We start from the raw sequence: 24496 nt of genomic DNA, 5'->3' as shown, positions 1-24496 counted from the left end.
CCTGGCCATTTTGTTTAACAATGTCTTCCCCAGATGCACGACGCTGCTATATATATATATATATATATATATATATATATATATATATATATATATATATATATATATATATATATATATATTTATATATATACACGCACGCACACACACCAACAATTACGGTATGCCGTGGGTCTTGACATCCTAAAGTTGGAAGAAATCTTAATGACGAATAGAAATGGCGTAAGAACACATGCTCTAATGCTGGAACTTTCTTGATTAGATACTTTGATATAGAATTTCTATGGTTCTCAATTCCTGTTTTTTTAGATGCCTCCTTTACCTTACTTTCACACTACTTTAACAGGGCCATCTTATCCACAGTCAAACTGAAGGGTGCCCGTTTGTAAAGAAAAGCACACTGGATATTAGATTATAAATTTCAGCATAATATTGCCTTCACTGAAAACGGCCAACGACATGTCATTGAAACATTCAATAATTAAACGTTTATTGCCTATTTCATGGCTCCTGCTTCAGTATATATTTCAGACGGCTCGATGCGAGACAGAGCTGTGTAAGTGATACTATGGGGGGGAAGGGGGGGCGAGCACCAACAGATTAGATTTATTAGTATAGCACTGGAAGACGCGATATATGTAGTTTGTGGGCACCATTTCTTGTTCTTGTGCGTGAAGTTGGCTGGCTAGGAGTATACTTGTATAATTGATGCGCACTTAAAATAGAGACGTACAATGGGAATGTCCGAAGTGTAACGCACGAATATTCATGAATACGTACTGAACATTCGCGTTATTAATTTCGAAACCTTGTTCCAGGCCGTGGTGTTACTACTCAATAAGTAATTCAATATTTCACTCATTTACTCACTGCTCTGCAAAGCACAATATCATCTGTTTTCCGGTGCAACATTTTTTAACATACAAGCGAACTCAATGCTTTATCTCAAACAGATTGCTGCAGTATAGGCCATCTTGGCGGATTAGTGATTTCCATTATTGACTCCTCCGTCAGTGAAATTCTGTTTAATATTTCATTGTAAATTCATAATTCAGTGGGCGAACTGTGAAGCATACTTGTTCCTGTTCTTGCGAATGTCCACTACTCTCAGGACACTGTCACGCTGAGTGAACGTCAGTGTAGGCCTTGACATATTGCCCTAAAACATCGCCAGTAATATATCCAATTTTCAAAAGATAATGGATACAACTAGGTTGGAATTAAATGACATGAGGGAGCAAGCAAAGGTTCAAGACCACCTGTTGCACTAAAGCTCGGAGGAGCGACGTGTGTGGACGGTGCTCTACCTGTCAGAATAAAACGACAGTTTTTTTTTCTTTTTTTTCTAAGTTCTAACTCCATGCGTGCTCTAGCGTCAGAGCGCGCGTTGTTCGTACGTACACGGCCGAGGTCAGAACGTACATTCCGTTATTGTTCGCAGTTGGTCTTTGTCTCTCTGGAGACCAAACCAATTTTAGTTCAAGATAATGTTCAGGACAAATGCGAAATTGTTAGGCACATTGGTTCTGATATGCAGCTCATCGCTAGGGAAGACAGACTCATGTAAGTAACCTTGTCCACATTGCTATGCATTTCTAAAACAAAGACTAGTACGAACAAATGAACATGTGGCCGCAAAAATGAGTTCAGAGGCATTCATTTTGTCAAGTTCAGTGTGGTGAATTGTCATCAAGTAAATCTAAATTTTCCCTCAAGCCCATGCGGGCTTCGTTGTTCAAATGCGTTATTTACGTAAAAAGATTTTGCTTTGCCTTTGAACAAGTAAGTCATTAATGTGACTTGAAATGTGCATTGATATTTAAGGGCTCAGTCTTACATCCGCAACACCCCTTGATACATCTCGTTCTGTTGCACCGTAACACGCTTTTCAAGGCTCGCCGGACGGGCGAAGTTAGGGCTATATCCACGCTGCCCACCGGACATTGATTCATGGAATTGTGCTTCGCTGAAAATAATGTCTATCAAGTGTACTGAACAAGGCAGTTCACATTCAATTTGTTCCTCATTTTATCAAGAGACCATTCTTTCGGACCGTATGGCGAGCTATCAAATAATATCATGATAATAAAAAATACGTGCTTCACCTAGCGAGAGTAGTCTGAAAGTCTACGTTGCCAAAAACGAAACCGTGCGATACATTGTGAATGTGACGGGTAGTAATGGTGAGCTCGTTGGTGCTGTCAATGCTTTGAAAATAAGCCGTAACAGTGCGTGTTCCTGTTTATTGTTATTTTTTTCAGTTAAATAACAAGCCTATCTTTTTTGATAATTTTTGGAAACGGGAAACGCATTTTTTTCATAGAAAGTGTTATGATTTTCTGCTTTATGAATGCAACACAAAACACCGTAATCAAAATAGTACTTGTTACTGTATACGCTACTGCAGCGGGAGCACAGTGAGAAGGGTCAGAGCGTGCCCCACCTGCACCACTAAAGTATCGCAGGTGTAGCGGGCACCATCAACTTCCTTTAAATTTCGGTTATTTATTCTCTTCTATTTCATAGGCCCACATATTGATTTACTCTACATCGCAAATTCTAAGCCACCTATGAAAAATGTGGAAAAAAAGACAGCACACCAAACCAGGGCCCACGCAACGTTACATGTATTAGTACTAAACTATTCGACGGTGAACAGCAGTGATGAAAGAATACGCCTATATAGGCTGCCTATTAAAAGTGCGTAAACAATCCAAACACGCTGGATATTTCAATAACTACTCATAGATGTATTAGCACACAGATACATCTCGTAAAGAGCCCGGATTTGCAGCATTGTTCTTTCAGGTAGCTATATTTCTGTTCATTGAAACCACTTAAATCGCTCTTCTTACGCCTTTACAACACCTGAAAAGTGCTGCAGCATAACAGATAAAGAATTGTCAATGCTTGACTCAGTTTTCACACGCTTGCAAAGGATGGACTCTATCCTTGAACTCTCTGATCCGGTATCAGATCATCGACAATTATGCATGTCTAGAAAACTCCGAAAGCCCAACCCGATTTCGCCCTTCCACTCCCTAAGAAGACGTCAGATATGAAATCGTCAACAAATAAACAGAACTACAAAACTTAAAAGGCCCAATTAAGCAACTTCAAGAATAGGCCTGTCGTAAAAAAGTTCGCACAAGCACCGAGAGAATTAAACCTGCTGCATGACAGCTTATTGACACTGTGATCAGCACGCAGACATTTCCTTTCGTACCTCTTTCCACAAGAACACTTTGCGCATGTAGTTAAAATTTAGAAAGAAAGTCCTATTAAGTGTGGTTGAATATATGTACAATTTTATGTATTTTTACTTTCGTGGTGTGCTGTGTTGGCGCGCAAAATTCTGCAAACAGCGTCTCCTGCAATATGAGTTCACGTTGTCACCAATCCTAGCCATAAGTATTTTCCCTAGCTTTCTTCTTATGTGTACTAAATGGAACACGTTGGGCATGTGACAGAGATGAAAAAGGTAGGTGTGCAGCAGGTATATACACTTAATCCTAATTAAACTTTTCAGGCGAACGACTGAAATTGCGCGGCAGATGTGGAGATAATGTCAAGTGCGTTGGTTAATTATGAGTAGTAGGAAAATTTACCCATTACACGTGACCGCAATAACACTTCACAAACGGAAGACACAGGTGCGCAGACTATTTAGTGGGCAAGTATACATTTCACGTCAAAATTCGTGCAGCTGTACCTAAATGCCTCTAGAAGTCCAGGCTGGCAAAATGGAATTCGCAAAGTTGAAAACATTTGCTGACGCGCCCTAGTCACTGCTCGGTGCACTTAGGGGTAGCGGTGCCACAGAAGGAGAGTTAGTGTGAACATTCAGCATGTGATGCGACAACAAACTAGGGTCAAGGAGCCGTATTTTTTAACAATCGACTTTCACTGGTTTTAAGCTTGCTCTATCGCCGATTGAGGCAATAGCTTCAACTCAGAAGCAACATGATAAATAGCAAGGTCCGAAAACAGCGCAAACTGATGTACTATCTACCGCAAAAGCTTACAGGCCACAGATGCCTGCGTGGAATCACCTTTCCGTGACATTTCCGGTGCGTCAGCCACCTTCAAATGCACCGCTTGGCCTCAGATCTGTCCTCTCGTAGTTCGTTGATTCGTCAATTTTCTTATTCGGCATGGAGGTTTTCTATTTTTCTCTGTCATATGAAACGCGCTCTTGAGCAGCCATGCCCGCGCGCTTGTGGCTCGACAGCTGGAACATTGCAACCGATATTTGCCGCCTGCCGCTGGTCTGTGTGGTTTGGGTGAGAACCAAGAAAGGTCAAATCGTCCCATAGCACACGGACAAGCACTTATGGCGTAGCGCTTCTACCAAGCACTTCCTGACGGGTGCACGTAGCTGCAAAAGAGGCGCCGAGGGCGGTAGTGCACCAAGGCGGCAATTGCTTATTTATTGTGGCAGGGTAGGACGCTTCGCTCTAAAACGCCATCAATTCTAGGTTTTTACCTGCCAGAACTACAATCTTACTATAACGTACACCCCGTAATGGGAGGCCTCAAATAATTTTGACAACCCGGGCTCTTTCGATGTGCACCCAATGCACGATAACGAGTGTTTTGGCTTTTCGCCCCAATCGGAATGTGACCGGCATGGCAGGGATCTACGTCGCGACCTTGCACTCAGCAACGCCACGCCATAGCCAGCGCATGCTATAGATGGTCTCCTGGCTGCGCGGCGGAAACTGTGACTCCTGCCTGCGAATATGCACATACTCTGAATAGTCCACCTACACGCGGCGAAGAAAAATATGGAATAACCCATGTCACCGTGGTTGTCGACGGTAATGGTATTTACGATTGAATCCATATAGGGACACACCGTATTGCCACCGTAGAAACGAGTTATGTACGGGGCATATACTAGAGTGGGTCATCGTTTTCGCTCATCGATGATGACGATGGTTTAACGCGAGAGCGTTAAGAAGCCCGTGTCGCCGAAAATCAGACGTCCCGCGTCGGCCACTGCATCGGCAAAAAGAATTTCAAACCACGTATACCCGGCCTTCCATATGATGCAAGGAACTGACTGAACTAATTGAATTTCTCAAGCTAAAATACGCACAAAAATCGTAAGCTATGACTTGCACAAAACACACAGACATGGTAGTACTCGGATTGTAATTTCATTATACGAAAAAACGTCATTCTGTTACGCGAAAACTCAAAGAAACCCCCTCACTCAGACAAACCGCCCGCGGCGTCCGCGGTGTGGCGCGTGCCGGCACGATGGGTTTCTTGTGGGTCACGACGCGCCCCGCCAGGCTCTTTGCATTAACTCCAGCTGGCGCTCGCCTCCACCGCATCGCGGCCCTCGCAGGAGAGCCTTGTTACACCACAAAGCTTGCCTTCGTGCATAGCATTCGCGGCAAGCGTTTACAGGTGAACAATACGGTTACATTCACTCAATTTGGCGGGAAGCGTGAGAAGCAGTCAGGGATCTTGGAATGCTAACGGCCACTATTAAAGGCAAAGCTTAAACGTCCTCCAAATCTTTTGGCATCTCCTTTGAAATAGGGTGGGAACAAGTAGTTTCCTAGCCTGTTTAACTGAATCAGGGTTTTCTACATCTGTGGCTACGTAGCGTTTTGCCTATCGGATCTTTATGTTAAAGGGCCCCTGAAACGGTTCGGACAAATTTTGTAATCGCGTAGGGTACAACTTAAGTAGAACATTCGCAACACAATTTAAGTGAAGCCTTACGTATTAATGGAGCTACAAACGATTACAAGTTACCCTCCTCCGTAGCCATGCTTTTGCTCCTTAACTCGTTTGCCGAGCCATCGAGACTAAGCTCCGCCTTCAATGGTTCTGCGTGACGATGCGACGCCACACTGTTCATTTCCGGTTGTTTTGGAGCCCGCCCCCGCCCGCGCGAAATCTCTCCGCTAGCCGCTTGGCCGTCGACCCCAAGCGAGAGCTATCGAAGCAGCGTGCGCTGCGAGCAATCTGTCGCAGCGCCGAACGTGTCTGGTTTTCCTTTAACCACACACTAGCGGAACGTCTCGACTGAACGGTGGAAGCATAAACTCAAGCTGATGAAGGAACTTTAGCGTAGGCGTACGTGAGCTGCCTGATCGGTCTCCGCGGTCCAGCCGCCCGCTGGCGCTGAGCTTAACCAGCCAAAGAAAGAGCTAATAATGCTCTAACCAAGTGTAAAACATTTTAAACATTTACGAAAACAATGGGTTAACTATTGAACTCCTGCGAATTATTTACACCAGCAGCAAAGAAGAATACATTTTGTTACTGCCACTGTGTCTGGTTGAGCTCTATGCCACGAGGTGGCTGCACCGTGCAGATCATTCACATTTGCGCTTCTGTTCACCCCATGAAATGACACGCAAGGGGACATGGCCAGGCCCTGTCCCCTTTGCGCTTGCGTTTACCCTAATACCAGAACTGCGAAACGCCATTGCGTTAGTAATCTTCCGGTGTAAAGTGACGGCCACAATCGCGCAGATCCTGACGCCGATCGGATAGCGGCTGTCCGATGCGCTGCAGCCAGTCCGCTCGTCTACTGGCTTGCAGAGGGACACGATGTCGCAGCTTGACATATTGCCAGTCGCTACGTTTGCAGTCCACAACGCAACAAAGTCGAATCATAGCGCTCGCAAAAAGACAGACCGACACTGACGGCAGAGCTCTCGTCAAAGACGGAGCACGTTGTAACACAAGCAGACGACACTTGCTGTATGCCGCAAGTGCTTAAGTGTACTGAAAAATTGTTCTTGTGCATTCCCTTTATGTTACTTTCTTTTTATAAAAACAAATTAACTAACATTTAAACTATTACGAACATTATTTGTTTACCATCAAGTTGGAAAAATTATCGATCACACGCCCTGGTTAGCCAATCGGATAGCTCGCCCCACTGACGTCATATGGGTGATTTGCGTCATATGGGTAGGGGCGGCTTAAAATTCCGCCGCGCAGTGTGCTGCGATCGGCAGCGATGTGCATTTTTGAAACCTTATAATAAATTACACGCTTTACGCAGAGCACTTAGATGCGTCAATTAATGATCTGAAGGACCTGCTCTAACGACTCTACGTTTGTAGAAAATCGTCAAAATCGTTTCAGAGTCCCTTTAATATTCATATTTAAAACCACTATCACTATGCTGTACTTTTACATACACTTGCAGTGTCTCATGTTCTATGAGTCTCTTCCCTACTTGCCTTCCCTACTTGCCTTCCTCCAGTACTCATATCGTCTCTTACTTGTCTCCACTGCTGACAAAATAACCTTTCCTTCTTTGAATCCCAACGTAATGGGAAAGTCCTCTCTCCTTACCGTTCCCGCTGGGTCAATATCTTGGCGTTCCATTACAACGTGCCGAGTCGTTTCCAGGCTTTTTTCGCAGCACACACGCCTCATCCTCTGTTTCATATTTCCTGAAGGATCTTCTTCTCCTCAGATAACCATCCTTGGCTTAAAACAGCAAGGTACTCCCCTTTTCGTTGTCTTGCAGATTTTTCCTCCTGATTTCTTTCTTGCCGCTGTTTTAAATCTCCATACCATCGTTTGCTTCCGTTCTTTGCGTCAAATTTGCAGTCTCTGTTTCTCGAACTTTCTCTTTAATTACGCCTGGCAGTATAGTTAAACTTTCAATTATCGCGTAATTAGTTACCATGTTTCTCTTCGTAAACTCCGTGTCCACACTTTTGAGGCACACACATTTGTGGCATTTGCCGGTTATACCTTTTGTTCATTTTCAGCCTCCATCCCATTGACATTGGTCACTGTAGATGCGGGACTGGGCAGGTACTGGTGTTGAATGAATACTGAGTCCCTAAGACCAGTCCGCCACGTAGCGGAGACGCCGCGAAGCCTGCGCGTGGCTTGCAGAATGCATTGCCCGCCGGTACGTGAGAAAACTTAGAAACGCGTCATGCGGCAACCCAGCTCCTCTGTCACGCCTAATTTTGCACCCGCTGTGCCATCTAGTGGCGTGGCCGAGCAGTTCGCGCATGGCTTTAGAGACGAGGAGCGTGGCGCCCATTGGCGTGCACCGTTATGAATTGTTGCGCTTCATGCCGCACACTCAGTGGCACATGATAAGCAACGCAATTTGAGGAGAGGCTCATTGAAGAGCCGTCCATACCCAGTGCATTGGCAAGAAAGGCTGTCATTAAAAGGCGGCACATACTCAGTGCCTAAGAGTGAGTGAGTAAAGACTTTATTTGAAAACAAGGTATTGAAGGATGACCTTGTTGTTAGGCAGCCACGAGCCCCTTGGCCCGGGCGGCTTTTTCAGCTCTCTGGATGACCTTGGCGCAGCCTAATTAAAGTCTGTGTTGCTGCCCTTGAGGAAGCATTGTGACGTGGGTTCGCTACTGCCCAGCAAGGAAGAAATTTAAAGGATCCGTTTGTCATACAGAGTGCCACATTCTCAGTGGAACATGCCTAGTTACCCTAGTTGGCGTCAAATATGTCTATTCGAGAGCGGCACACACCTACTGGCACATGCCCAGTAACGCAAGACGGCATGACTTCCAGTTCAGGTCAGCATCGTAGGCAGTATACGCAGACAGCTAAGAAGACAGCCGATACAGCGTTGGGGCCTAATAATGGAACGCATTCCGAGCCGTCTGGAAGACTTATGGAAGACGCTGCTGCGACGGGATGCTACCACGCTGCGACAAGGAAGCGTTGAGAAAAGCATTCATTCTTTCTCTATTTTAAGTCTCCGCGTGGCGACCCTATGAAAAACACGCTGTGGCGCACAATAAGAAAATAGGATGGCGAGTCTGCGTTTCCTTGCGCGCAGACAACTTTCCTGACCGCTCTCCAAGCGTCCTACTCAACCACCATCTTCTTTGGACAGCAAAATAACTTGCATCGTGTTTGACTTCGACATTGTCTTCGCTAAGCTGCCTACCTTCACGTCTTCCTGAGAATTGGAACATGGCTTATGATTGCCGTCATGCAACTAGCCGTCTACTTTACCATTTACGGTGAGTATTGGAACACAGGCAAAGATGTTCATTGGAGACCGCCGCAGACTGAGTGGAACATACCCACTGCACCAAGTTGGCATCAAAGAGTTTCATTGAACACTGGTACCTACACAGTACCGCATCGACAGTGAATCACATCGGCAAGAAACATGTTCATTTAGGAGTGGCACCTACGTACATGAAGAAAGTCGGTTAACCCAGTGGCCTGATATTTATTATTCATATAATGAGAAGCCAACAAACAAAGACACCAAGGAAAACATAAGGGAAATTACTTGTAATTACTAATTGAATTAAAAAAATAATAAGATAATGGCAATGAAACTAGATGAAAAAACAACTTGCCGCAGGTGGGGCACGGTCCCACGTCTTCGCATTACGCGTGCGATGCTCCACACTTAATCTGCAATTTTACATTTTTGGTGCCATGGGCATTTGCGTAGGTTTCAATAAATAAAGAAATGAAAAGACTTCGTCCTTTGCCTGTTGTGGGGTTAACATGTTAGGCAGAGGCGTGTCCATCGTCAGGTAGAAATCGTTACTTTTGATTTGAGTGAGTTTCTTGTCAGATTGCTCGGTTTTCTGTCTGCATAAAGAAATCACATAATATATACCATATGGCAAGTCCAGTGTATTGTGTTTGCCCGTTGATTTAATGAAGATGGGACAATTCTCGTTAATGCGTGCTGAAACAAAAATTCCATGGCCAATTTGGTATGTGGACGCAGTTGATGCAACTTAAAATCGAACTTGTTCCGTTGTATATTAAAGGTGAACCGAAAACAAATTCCCGAAACCGTAATTCCCCATACAACGGTATTGGCCACGTGACATCTAGCAGTATTGGCCTATAGTATGGTCGTTATTTTGTCCATCTGAGAATCTGGTAACATTACACGAAACCCAATATGGAAGAATTGTCGAAACTCTACAAGAACTACTATTTTATATGCATCCTGACGAAAGGCTAAGTACAGTTTATTGTTCCACTTGTTCTTGCATATTTCATGGAACTTAAAGGGACATGCCATACACCAATGCCGGTTTCCTTCTCCCAAATTTATTGCAGGCATTCTCAGTGGCGATCATCCATGTGCTACTCCAAGTATTCGAATTTTCGAGCATTCAAGTAATATTCATACTTGAGTTGAGACTGATTGGCTACTGTGTTAGACATCGACAGTGGTTGTACCTGAGTAAAAGAAATGATTGAAATGTGCGAACGGATGAAATATCTGTTAGTGTTATCGAGTTTCGATACGATGCATTCCGAGAGAAGCGACACGCGAATCGTTGTTCTAAAGAGATTGTAAGGAGTATTAAATAATACTTAGTGTAATATTAATATTATTGAGTCATTGAGATAAGTTACCTGCAATTTACAATAGAATTCTGTTAAAGTTTCATTGCTTAGTTATGGCATCTAATTCAACAAGAATACAAACACAGAGTCGTTTTTCCATGTTGAAATATGCTCCCTGTATCAATACTTTCTAGGTCCGTCTACTTTTGTAGAGATCACATGTATTCATATCTAGAATAGCTTCTTACTTGCACCTAAAGTATATATTTCTTATGTTTTAGCGTCGTGCTCAAGCGAAAGCCTGCCGAACTTCATGGATCTTGACAAAGTGAGTATTTTTTTCTGTATATGGTCACAATGTAGTGACGGTGAAGGACGAGACGGTAGCGAGAACTGAGTATCTCGAAACTACCACTTTATTGGGCCAACCTCGGCCCAGGGAAAATAACTGGCACTCAAGCATAACTCCATCGGGGAGGACATATTTGGTTCAGAAGCCTAGGCTGCCCACAGCCGACTCACTGAACCTTCCAGGATGATGGCTGGCGCTCGCATAAGTTCTAGTATGTACTCCACTACTCTCGTCACACATGGCTTCTGATTGCACAAGGCTCGGTGACAAAAAAAAAGATGGAACTAGCGATAGCATACGAGACATTTTTAAAACAGAATGCCGCGCCTTGCACAGGGTGATAGCCTTTTACGTTCGTTCCCTGGTGATATATGGTTGCCGGCAAAGATAAGTAAGTTCTCGTGGTCATACATCTTAGCCTATCCACTACATATTTAGTTTAAATGATTTCGTTTAAACAATGGTGATATTGCATTAGCAAACACTTTAGCGACAGTCTGTTAATGGAGGAATCGCTTTTTGCAAAATGTAAGAACTGGTAAAATCTTCATTGGGATTTCCTGTGGATTCCATTATTGCATCATACTTTCAGAAATTCTTTTTGTATAACAATGAAAGCCTACTACGTTCGTTCGCCCTCTTAACGTTCATGCTCAGCGGCTCACATCGACACCCAGTAAAGCATTCAGGGAGCACGTGGAGCGAAACGTAGGCGTCCAAAGTCGTATATTACGTCCACTTTGTTATTCCTTTTGCCCACTTGTGTTATCCTAGAATAATACGTGTGGGCAGCTTCCCATTCACTGCCCGGAGTGCAAGTGCAAAGCGCTGCTGGAAGAAGTAAATTTTTTACGTGTTGGCCGTGATAGCCGAGCGAGGTAGGTATGCCAGGCACACTATGTAAGAATGGACTTCATTGTGTCAGCGATACCTCAGTTTATCTACACAAGTGTGAGATGAAGTTTATTGATAAGAGTAGTTAGGTTAGACAGACAGACAGACAGACAGACAGACAGACAGACAGACAGACAGACAGACAGACAGACAGACAGACAGACAGACAGACAGACAGACAGACAGACAGACAGATAGATAGATAGATAGATAGATAGATAGATAGATAGATAGATAGATAGATAGATAGATAGATAGATAGATAGATAGATAGATAGATAGATAGATAGATAGATAGATAGATAGATAGATAGATAGATAGATAGATAGATAGATAGATAGATAGATAGATAGATAGATAGATAGATAGATAGATATTCGCATTAATGGGAAGAAAGACGATGATGGTTGGCGTGTGGCAGCAGCAAGTAGAGCTTAGACCGAAATGGGATCATATGTCGTGTTTTGTCGCAAGGGTTTTAAAGTGATGCAAGGGTTTCAAAGCTTGGCCTCTACTTAAATAACAGGTGATCACTAATCACGTAGCCACGTCTGGAACCAGCCATTCAGACGATTCATGGCGCTGTGGTTCTCTCCGACTTCCATTGTCAATTCCTCAATTCTTCAAAGTTTTGTAAAGACGGCACTTTCAGCAGCGACGGCGTGTTCTGCCTATAATATAGACGAGAACATCCAGCGCCTGTAGGGGGCCTCCATGTTTTTGTTGTTATGATGATGATGGTGAGCGAACTGCGGAAACAACGTGGACGACGGCGGGCCACAGCACGCTTGCAGTTCTCTGTTGCCTGCGGTGGCTTGTTCCGAACGCGCTTCAACTGTTTTGTCGTCTAGTCTATGAATGATGTTAAGTGCACCTTCTTTTCGCGATCACATTTCAGGGGACCGAAATATGCCACGAATATAATATAACGAGAGCACTCTGCGGTTTCGGCTGCTTAATTCACTGCACTTAAAATACAATGTAGCGGAGCTAGGCAAGCCTTTTTTGTAAGAGACCAGATGGCATTTTGTGCGCTTTACTGCCACTGTGACACTAGATTTTGGTTTTCTTTAAGCCAATATTTGTGCCATGCGCTACCGAAATACCTTAATTGTGCTCCCTTTTAACCCTGCTTTGTCATCTCGGACGTCATGTGCTCTTAGCTTACCACGGTTGATACTAGTGCAATAAAATTATTTTATATATTTCGCACCCGGCGCGTAACCTTCTGACACAATGCAAGTATGGGTACCATCTGCTTTACACTGACGACGGCCACTTTCAGCAGCATAAACAATTCGTCGGTCCATCCAGTGCGCACTACATAGAATTCCATTTTCTATCGAATGAGCAGACATTCACACGTCCTTGTCATTGAATAGCAAACACACAATTTACGTATCAATGTACGACGTCGCAGAAGGGCGGGACCAGCTCTGTTAACAACGACCTAATATGATTATAGTTTAGCTGAGTGGAAACATCGCAAAATTATAGCACTTTAAGCACCCACTGCCCTCTACGAAAGAAATAAAATACAGTTCAACAAACAGAGATTCAAGCAACACTTATTCCGAGCAAAATTTTCTGCTTTATTTTCGACTGTGAGCGTAGCCCTGAGTTCACAACGTATGTCAAAGTAAAGCTGATCTAGCGTAGCCGTCTTCATTCGCACTGTGGGTTAGGAGTGCTGCGGTATAAATCGTAACCACCATCCGCAGTAACAGACAATGAAATCAAGCGCTCAAAGCCCTTGCCACTGTGAGAATTCTGTGCGACGCTATACGGTTTTACAACAGCGTTATCTCCCTTCGTTATCATTGATAAGTGATGTCATGCTGCACGCAGCATTCGCCACAAGCTTCGTTGCTCAATGCGACTGCGCTACGCTATCACTCATTTTATACACCGAAACGAAGCATTTTTTTATTTCTGCGGAGAAAAATAAAAGGAACGTCAAGGTGAAACAAGATAGCATTTCACTGAACTAAGGCTTGTGAAGCGAGTTCTTTCACCGCAGCCGTGGCGTAGTGTATAGGGCGTCCGCCACGACTGCGGCAGGTGGGCGGTTCGAAACCCACCGCCGGACACCCACCGGTAACCAAACGGGGTGCAGGCGTTCCCGCCCTGCGGGATGTGTTGGTGCCTGGGGAAGGCTGACCACAGCCCCGCAACTCCCTACGGGGCGCGCGATTTCGAACGCTAGTCCGAAAGGGTGGTGTGTCTCTGAATCTGGTCGTGCAGCCATGGCTGCTACGGTGGTTCCTGCGCTGTGCGATCGTTCTCACTCGAGTGCGAATGAAAACCGGTGAACCCTCGCGGGTGGTCTGAGCCTCTCTTTTTGTTTTCCGCCCAATTATGTGAATATCCTTTGTAGGTGAGTTTTATAACCACCGATGACCGTTTAAGCACGAAAGAGGAGAGAGAAATAGTAGGCGACCATAATCTTTGGCTTAGGTGTCTCCTGATGGCACTCGCACCTTGGCATCGGTTAAGGTTTCTTTTAGGCGGACGGAACGCGCGTACCGCACTTGAAGGCAACTGCTTTTCATTAATTATCCCGTTAAATATAATCCCACCTTCTTGTGTGTGACGCGATTAGTGACGTCATTACTCCCGCTTTTTACTTCCGGGTTTCCACAAATTTCGCCAAAGTATTGCTCACGTGACGGATCTCTGAAATCTACCAAACTGTTCTTTGGTCTGCGGTAATCAGTGATTTCAATTTTTTTCTAATTATTCCAGACGCTACGATAACTCAACTTCTAGCTAAACTTATGCTCTTATATCATTTCTATAACGAAACTCAGAAATTTTGTTCTATATCATAATTTTCTTTTCTCGTTTATTTCGAATTTCGTCCCCAGTCGTCTGAGTGATTTCTAATTAATTCTTATTATTCCAGACACTTCAGTAACTAAACTTGTAGCTAAACTTATCATCTGATACCATGTCTATGATAAAACCCATAAATTTTGAACTGTACGATCTTTTTCTATTTCTTTCTGATTTATTTTGAATTTAGTCGCCGCTCGTGTCAGCAGGTGAACTGGAAATGCTGCGCGTGAAACAAGAGTGTAACTCGAGGCTCGTGCCACTAAACAAATAAAGTGATGCACCGAAGCGTGCGAGCTCTGTCTCTGTGCACGCTAGTCATGCTGCTTTCTCTGTTAGCGGTCACCAGTACTCGAATGTGGCTCATTCATGTGCATGAAAATGAAAGGACACCAAATCTGTCAAGTTGCGTGCAGTGAAGTTTATTTAACGTAAACGAACAATCGCCTCGCAGATTGTGAAGCGGACACCTGCACCTGAACGCTATCTGTTTGCCTTGCTTTCGTATTTTTTTATAAGAGTTGACCTCCATTCCCACCGTGGTTGCTCAGTGGCTATGGTGTTGGGCTGCTGGGCACGAGGTCGTCGGATCGAATTCCGGCCACGGCAGCCGCATTTCGATGGGGGCGAAAGGCAAAAACACCCGCGTACTTAGAATTAGGTGAACGTTAAGGAATCCCAGTTTGTCGCAACTTCCGGACTCCTCCACTACGGCGTGCCTCCTAATCAGAAAGTGGTTTTGGCGCGTAAAACCAGATAACTTTTCTTTTTGTTGACCACCATGTTTTTCATTCCGAAAGCGAAACTAACAGACTGAATAAAAACGCCGCAAGGTCATAAACGACGCTGTCATGCTGTTATAGCAGCCCCGCAGCATGGGAAAGCAATATGCACAAGACCACGTAGCTTACGACTACGAATGAAATATCACCCGCACGCACTCTTTTCTATTTTAGGTCATTATCATGTAACGTCTTTTCGGAGGCGCCACCGGAGCCTTGTGTAGCGAGTGTACTCCCCCACAAGAACAAACCTCTTGTGCCTGCCCGAACATCGATGGCGGGGCTCTTGCGTGAACACCTTGCTCGTTCTCTGGACGGCACAATGCTGCCCGGACGAATAACGTTTGCATATCCCTCTCAGCAGATGTGAAAAGAACACGTCTAAAACACAGCAATATGCGAACACGCACCGCAAGCGCAGCCACTTTCTGCTGTCTCCCGAACTCCTGGATGGAAGGCAGTACCTGGTGTCGACAGTAGCGGTGCAGCTGGCACTCGCGTTACGAAGCTATGCAGAATGTGCTAACAGAGACAAGTTTGCGCATAATACGCCTGAAACAACAAGAAAGGCTTCTCAATGAACTTCAGTCGGGCATAGTGCAAAGAAGGTTTTTGAATCTGTGCAACAGCGTTACCAACATTCGGTTGAAGAGCCGCAATCTAGCCCTCGTTTTATTACGATAGCAAGTGTGAACACTCCAGGCGAATTTCTTCCATCGGCGTCGGCCTGAGCGTCGCCATGTTCCATGTAAAGTCGAAGTGCCACAAAATAGGGGCCGCGCAACGCACGCTTTAGGTGCGAGGCAAATATCGCGAAGGTGATACACGAAGGATGCTGACTTGATGTGACTGGGTTTTCTCCCGCGCGAAAGGAGCGATGGCGGGGCGGGTGCGCGGCATTTTCACGCGCTCAATGAGGAGGGGAGGGAGGGGGGGGGCGTGTGAGGTAGTGAGGAGATTGCGCGTGCCAGAAGAGCGACGGTGAATTTCGCAGGTGCATCTCCTCTTCTACTCGGAATGCAGAGGCTGAGCGCAGCCATCCGAGGCACATCTTGGAGGCAATGTTCGATACATTTGAAGGCTACGACGCCCATGGTAGCTGATGGCTTTGTGTGCGCCGTGTTTTTGCGCGCATAGTTCGCGTTGAAGCGACAGGCAGCACGACGGAGAATTGGCTATCCGCTGCTTCCGCTCTTCATCATGCCAGCGTTCTGACGGCGACTGTCTGCGTTCACTCATAGAGATTTGTTCGCGTTTACCAGTGCGCGTGACAGCGTGCTTGTTACTTTAGTTTTCGAATCTATGCAGCCCTTCTTGTACCCGTTAAAGCAACCAGCCCGAATTCGTTTAGATGTCTATTAATTTACTTTCGCAATCACTGATTCGCCTTTCGGGTGAAACTGCGACTTTTCAAAATATAGGGGTGGAGGCTCCGTCTCCCATGAGGAATTCGTGAGTGAATTCCAGCTAATGTTCTTCTATTCAGCAGGGACAGCATTACTATATTTATCCCTTTTACTGAAAATATTCGCAAGAAGCGGCATGACTTCGCGGGTGGTAGCGCTTGTTTTTATTTTCGGCTACCGGCTAGCCGCCAACAATAATAAACGCATTAGTCACTGAACGGTCCATGAGACAAGCACAACAACAATACTACAATATATCACAATTTTATTGCGACCGTATGACGAAGATGAAAGGTTGACGAAGGCATGGCGATAGTCAGACTATAAACCCGCAAGAACGACGATGCAACGACCACGACGATATTATGACCAAAGCGTACACGAAGCATCTAAAGCTAGTAGACAAGATGGGACGCTGAGTCGGTGTACAAGGCGTCACGACGAAGGCACGATGATAGTGAAATCCCGAAGTTAGAATTACGAGCATGGAAGGACCACCACCACGGTATCATGACCTCCAGCTGATATGGAGAGATCTTAGCTGGTAGACAACTTGGGTTACTTGGTCGACGTAAAATTATAGATAGATAGATAGATAGATAGATAGATAGATAGATAGATAGATAGATAGATAGATAGATAGATAGATAGATAGATAGATAGATAGATAGATAGATAGATAGATAGATAGATAGATAGATAGATAGATAGATAGATAGATGGATGGATGGATGGATGGATGGATGGATGGATGGATGGATGGATGGATGGATGGATGGATGGATGGATCGATAGATAGATAGATAGATAGATAGATAGATAGATAGATAGATAGATAGATAGATAGATAGATAGATAGATAGATAGATAGATAGATAGATAGATAGATAGATAGATAGATAGATAGATAGATAGATAGATAGATAGATAGATAGATAGATAGATAGATAGATAGATCCGAACACGCTTCAACTGCCTTGTCATCTATGAATGATGTTAAGTGCACCTTCTTTTCCGCGATCACATTTCAGGGGACCGAAATATGCCACGGATATAATATAACGAGAGCACTCTGCGGTTTCGTCTGCTTAATTCACTGCAGTTAAAATGGATGTGGCGGAGCTAGACAAGCCTTTTTTCTACAAGATCTGGTTAATTATGTTCGTTTTCTGGGATGCTCGAGGCACAGCATGTAAGAGACCAGATGGCATTTAGTGCGCTTTACTGCCACTGTGACACAAGATTTTGGTTTTCTTTAAGACAATATTTGTGCCACGCGCTATCGAAATACCTCAGTTGTGCTCCCTTTTAACCCTGCTTTGTCATCTCGGACGTCGTGTGCTCTTAGCTTACTACGGTTGATACTAGTGCAATAAAATTATCGTATATATTTCGCACCCTGCGCGTAACCTCCTGACACAATGCAAGTATGGGTACAATCTGCTTTACACTGACGACGGCCACTTTCAGCAGCATAAACAATTCGTCGTGCCATCCAGTGCGCACTACATAGAATTCCATTTTCTATCGAATTAGCAGACATTCACACGTCCTTGGCATTGAATAGCAAACACACAATTTGCGTATCGACGTACGACGTCGCAGAAGTGTGGGACCAGCTCTGTTAACAACGACCTAATATGATTATAGTTTAGCTGAGTGGAAGCATCGCAAAATTATAGTAGTTTAAACACCCACTGCCCTGTGCGAAAGAACGAAAACACAGTTCAACAAACAGAGATTAAAGCAACACTTACATTTCCTGCTTTATTTCCTGCTTATTTTCATTTCCTGCTTTATTTTCGACTATGAACGTAGCCCTGAGTTCACAACGTATATCAAAGTAAAGCTGATCTAGCGTAGCCGTCTTCATTCGCACTGTGGGTGAGGAGTGCTGCGAACCACCATCCGCAGTAACAGACAATGAAAGCAAGCGCTCAAAGCCCTTGCCACTGTGAGAATTCTGTGCGACGCTATACGGTTTTACAACAGCGTTATCTCCCTTCGTTATCATTGATAAGTGATGTCATGCTGCACGCAGCATTCGCCACAAGCTTCGTTGCTCAATGCGACTGCGCTACGCTATCACTCATTTTATACACCGAAACGAAGCATTTTTTTTTCTGCGCAGAAAAATAAAAGGAACGTCAAGGTGAAACAAGATAGCATTTCAATGAACTAAGGCTTGTGAAGCGAGTGCTTTCACCGCAGCCGTGGCGTTGTACATAGGGCGTCCGCCACGGCTGCGGCAGGTGGGCGGTTCGAAACCCACCGCCGGACACCCACCGGTAACCAAACGGGGTGCAGGCGTTCCCGCCCTGCGGGATGTGTTGGTGCCTGGGGAAGGCTGACCACAGCCCCGCAACTCCCTACGGGGCGCGCGATTTCGAACGCTAGTCCGAAAGGGTGGTGTGTCTCTGAATCTGGTCGTGCAGCCATGGCTGCTACGGTGGTTCCTGCGCTGTGCGATCGTTCTCACTCGAGTGCGAATGAAAACCGGTGAACCCTAGCGGGTGGTCTAAGCCTATCTTTTTGTTTTCCGCCCAATTATGTGAATATCCTTTGTAGGTGAGTTTTATATCCACCGATGACCGTTTAAGCACGAAAGAGGAGAGAGACATAGTAGGCAACCATAATCTTTGACTTAGGTGTCTCCTGATGGCACTCGCACCTCGGCATCGGTTAAGGTTTGTTTTAGGCGGACGGAAGGCACGTACCGAACTTGGAGGCCACTGTTTTCCATTAATTAGCCGGTTAAATATAGTGCCAGCTTGTTTTGTGTTGCGGGATTAGTGACACCATTACTCGCAGTTTTTACTTCCGGGTTTCCTGAAATTTAGCCAAACTCGTCCTCACGCGGCTTATCTCTAAGATCTACGATACTGTTCTTTGGTCTGCGGTAATCAGTCATTTCAATTTTTTCCGAATTATTCCAGACGCTACGGTAACTCAACTTCTAACTAAATTTATTCTCTTATAGCATTTCTCTAACGAAACTCAGCAATGTTGTACTGTACTACTTTTTTCTATTTTTCTCATTTATTCTGAATTTCATCCCCAGTTGTCACAGCGATTTCTAATTCATTCTTATTATTTCACACTTCATTAACTGAACTTGTAACTAAACTTATGCTCTGATACCATATCTATAATGAAACCAATAAAGTGTGGACTGTACCATTTTCTTGTATTTCTTTCTTATTTCAATTGAGTTTAGTCCCCGGTTGTGTCAGCAGGGGAACCGGAACTGCTGCGCGTCAAACAAGAGTGCCCATCGATGCTCGTGCCACTAAACCAATAATGTGAGGCACTGACTCGTGCGAGCCCTGTTTCTGTGCACGCTAGTCATGCTGCTTTCTCTTGTCGCTGTCACCAATACTCGAAGCGGCTCATTCATGTCCATGAACAAAAAAGGACACCAAAACTGTGAAGTTCCGTGCAGTCTTCTTTATTTGCCGTAACGGAACAATTGCTTCGCAGCTTGCGAAGCGGGAACCTGCACCTGAACGCTTTCTATTTACCTCACTTTCACATTATTTTATACGAGTCGACCTCCATATGCTTTCCGACCCCAAAAGCGAACCGAGCAGACCCAGAATAACAACGCCGTAAGGTCGTAAATGACACTGTTATGCTGTTATCGCAGGCCCGCGGCATGGGAAGGCAAGACGCACAAGACCACGTAGCTTACAACCGCAAAAGAAATATCACCCCCTCCCCCGCACCGTGCAGGCTTGTTGCGTTCGAAATATTTTCTATTTTAGGTCACTATCCTGTAATGACTTTGCTGAGGAGCCACCGGAGCCTTCTGTAGTGATTGTACTCCCCACAAGTACACACCTCTTTTGCCTACCTGAACGTCGATTGAAGGGCTCTTGCATGAGCACCTTGCTCGTTCTCTGGTCGTTGGTGCCGCGAAGGACGGCACAATGCTGCACAGACTAATACCGTTTGCATATCCCGCTCAGCGGATGTGGCTGGAACACGCCTAAAACATAGCAGTACGCGAACACGCACCGCAAGTGCAGCCACTTTCTGCCGTCTCCCGCAGTCCTCAACGGAAGGCCGCACCTGGTGTCGACAGTAGCGGCGCGGCTGACGCTCGCGTTACGAAGCTATAAAAAATCGGCTAACAGAGACACGTTTGCACGTAATACGACTGAAAGAAAAAAAGAAAGGCTTCTCAATGGGCTTTAATCTGACATAGCACAAAGAAGGTTGTTGAACATGTCCAACAGCGTTACCAACACTCGGCTGCAGAGCCGCAATCTAACCTTGTTTTATTGGGATAGCAAACATGAACACTCCAGGCGAATTTCTTCCCTCGGCATCGGCCTGGGCCTCGCCATGCGGTTCGGTGTGAAGTCGAAGTGCGAAAACGTTGGGGCCGCGCAACGTATGCTTTGGGCGCGAGGCAAATATCGCGAAGGTGATACCAGAAGGATGCAGACTTGATGCGACGGGGTTTTCTCGCGCGCGAAAGGGAGGATGGTGGGGCGGGGGCGCGGAATTCTCGCGCACTCAATGAGGCAGGGGGGAAGGGGGTCGTGCGGAGAAGTGAGGAGATTGCGCGCGCTAGAAGGGAGAGGCTGAATTGCGCAGGCGCATCTACTCTTCTACTCAGAATGCGGAGGCTGAGCGCGGACACCCGTGTCCTATCTTGAAGGCAATTTTCGACAGATTTATCGCATACGACGCCCATGGTAGCTGATGGCATTGTGTGCACCATGTTCTCGCGCGCATAGTTCGCATTGAAGCGACAGGCAGCACAAAGGGGAATTCGCTCTCCGCTGCTTCCGCTCTTCATCACGCCAGCGTTCTGAAGGCGGGTGTCTGCGTTCACCCATAGAGATTTGTTCGCGTTTACCAGTGCGCGTGAGAGCGTGCTTGTTACATTAGTTCTCAAATCTATGCAGCCCTTACTGTACCCGATAAAACAACTGGCCCGAATTCGTTTAGATGTCTATCAATTTGCTGTCACAATCACTGCTTTGCCTTTCGGGAGAAACTGCGACTTTGTTTAGTTAGAGTGGTGCAGTTTGCGTCTCGCATGCGGAATGTGTGCGCTAATGTTCTTCAATTCTATTGAGCAGCGACAGCATCATAACATTGCACACTTTTATTAGAAATATTCGCAGGAAGTCGCAGGCCTTCGCAGGTGGTAGCGCTTGTTTTCGTTTCCCTCTACCGGTACCAGCCGACGAACACAAAAACAGTGTAGAGACAATATTAAAGGCATTAGCCAATGAAGAGTCCATGCGATAACAACAATAGCAATACTACAATATTTTGACACCAATTTCATTGCGACCGTATGGCGATGGTGACAGTATGATGATTGAGGCATGGCGATAGTCAGATGATAAAGACGCAATAACGACGTTGCAACGACTACGACGATATTATGACCAAAATCTCTAAAGCTAGTAGACAACATTGCGCGTTGAGTCGGTGCAGAAGGCATGACGACGATGGCATGATGATAACCAAATCACGAACCTGGAATTATGACCATGGAAGGACCACCACGATATCACAACCTCCAGCTGACATGGATAGATCCTAGCTGATCGACAGCTTGGGCTACATGGTCACCGTAAAATTCTGGATAGATAGATAGATAGATAGATAGATAGATAGATAGATAGATAGATAGATAGATAGATAGATAGATAGATAGATAGATAGATAGATAGATAGATAGATAGATAGATAGATAGATAGATAGATAGATAGATAGATAGATAGATAGATAGATAGATAGATAGATAGATAGATAGATAGATAGATAGATAGATAGATAGATAGATAGATAGATAGATAGATAGATAGATAGATAGATAGATAGATAGATAGATAGATAGATAGATAGATAGATAGATAGATATTCGCGTTAATGGGAAAAAAAACGACTATGGGTGGCGACAAGCTGCAGCAAGTAGAGCTTCAGCCGAAATGGGATCAGATGTGTTTTGTCGCAAGGCTTTCAAAGTGATGCTAGCACGTCGCATATGGAGCATGGCCACTTCTCAAATAACAGATGATCACCAATGACGTAGTTGCGCCTCGAACCAGCCTTTCAGACGATTCATGGCGCTGTGGTTCTCTCCGACTTCCATTGTCAACTCGTAAGTTCTTCAATGTTTTGTAAAGAAGGCACTTTCAGCAGCGACGGCGGGTTCTGCCTATAATATAGACGAGAACATCCAGCGCCTGTAGGGGGCCTCCATGTTTTTGTTGTTATGATGATGATGGTCAGTGGACTTCGGCAACAACGTGGACGGCAGCGGGGCACAGCGCGCTTGCATTTCTCGGTTGCCTGCGGTGGCTTGTTCCGAACGCCCTTCAACTGTTTTGTCGTCTAGTCTATGAATGATGTTAAGTGCACCTTCTTTTTCGCGATCCCATTTCAGGGGACCGAAATATGTCACGGATATATTATAGCGAGATCACCCCCCGAGTTTTCTGCTTAAATAACTGCAGTTACAATGCACGACGCAGGTCTAGAGAAGCGTTTTTTCGGCAAGATCTGGTTAATTATGTACGTTTTCTTTGGTGCTCGAGGCACACCATGAAAGAGATCAGATGGCATTTAGTGCGCTTTACTGCGACTGCGACAATAGATTTTGTTTTTCCTTAAGCCCATATTTGTGCCACGCGCTATCGAAATATCTCAATTGTGCTCCCTTTTAACCCTGCTTTGTCATCTCGGTCGTCGTGTGCTCTTAGCTTACCACGGTTTATACTAGTACAATAAAATTGTTTTGTATGTTTTGCACGCTGCGCGTAACATTCTGACATGAAGCAAGTATGGATACCATCTACTTTACATGGACGACGGCCACACTCAGCAGCATAAACTATTTGTCGGTCCGTCCAGTGCGCACTACATAAAATTGCCTTTTGTATCGAATGAGCGCACATTTACACGCACTTAATCATTATTTCCTTGGCAATTAATACCGAACCACCAATTTGCGTATCGATGAACGACGTCGCAGAAGTGGGACCAGCTTTGTTAGCAGCGGCCTATTATGATTATCGTTTAGCTGAATGGAAGCATCGCACAATGAAAGCACTTTAATCACCCACTACAGTCTGCGAAATTAAGAAAACACAGTGCAACAGAGATTAAAGCAACACTTATTCATAGCAATATTTTCTGCTTTGTTTACGACTATGAACGTAGCTCTGAGTTCACAACGCATATCAAAGCGAAGCTGATCTAGCGTAGCCGCCTTCATTCGCACGGGTGAGGAGTGCTGCGATATAAACCATTGATTGATTGACTGAAAATTTTATTATTTCACCTAGCTGGCGTGCCCGCCTCTTAACCTACACGAAGAGGGGAGGAGTATGAAACAGTCCCCGCGCGTTGAGGACGGTGAGTCTTCACGGCCTCAACGGCCAGGCCGATTCCTCGACGCTGGTCGTCTTCAGCTTCGCTCTGGAGCAAGGCCGCCCAGGCTTCTCTACTGCCAATGTTTTCCTTGGCCCCTGAAGAGCAGGCACACTCCCATATTATGTGGTCTAGCGAGCCTTCTTGCTTACAAATTTTGCAGAGGGCTTCGTTATGGTTCCTCATCTGTGTTAAATAGGTCCAATGTGGTGATGTATAATTGTTTCCCTGGAGGCGCCGCCAAATGCGAGCGTCCTCTAGAAAGAGAGACCGATGCGGAGACGGAAAGATTCTTCTTCCGGCTTTGTAATGGTCTACAATTTCCCTGTACGTGATGAAGCTATCTTTGATTTCTGGAAATGGCTGCTCTAGAGTTGCGCAGTGGTAGAGTGCTCGGGCGAGCTAGTGAGCGGCTTCGTTGCCTGGGACTTCTTCATGGGCTGGAACCCAAGTAAAGTTATGTTATGACAAGCGAGCGCTGCTGCAAACTCCTAGGCTGTACAGGCGTCCCTCCTGGACGTGGAG

General features: G+C 45.2%; 1 protein-coding gene across 1 annotated transcript in view; it reads left to right on the top strand.

Annotated features, from left to right (window-relative positions):
• Positions 1–1508: 1508 nt before the first annotated feature.
• Positions 1509–24496, top strand: part of LOC135921770 (protein IWS1 homolog) — a 107825-nt gene continuing 84837 nt past the window's right edge. The window contains exons 1-2 of the mRNA XM_065456070.2: positions 1509–1563; positions 10584–10630. Of these exons, the coding sequence (XP_065312142.2) occupies positions 10616–10630 (15 nt within the window). The 5' untranslated portion in view covers positions 1509–1563; positions 10584–10615. The remainder of the gene's footprint in view (positions 1564–10583; positions 10631–24496) is intronic.

The sequence above is a fragment of the Dermacentor albipictus genome, chromosome 8 (genome assembly GCF_038994185.2).
Source record: "Dermacentor albipictus isolate Rhodes 1998 colony chromosome 8, USDA_Dalb.pri_finalv2, whole genome shotgun sequence".
Lineage (NCBI taxonomy): Eukaryota > Metazoa > Arthropoda > Arachnida > Ixodida > Ixodidae > Dermacentor > Dermacentor albipictus.
Note: the sequence above shows the minus strand (reverse complement) of the source record. Positions and strands in the feature narration are given on the sequence as shown.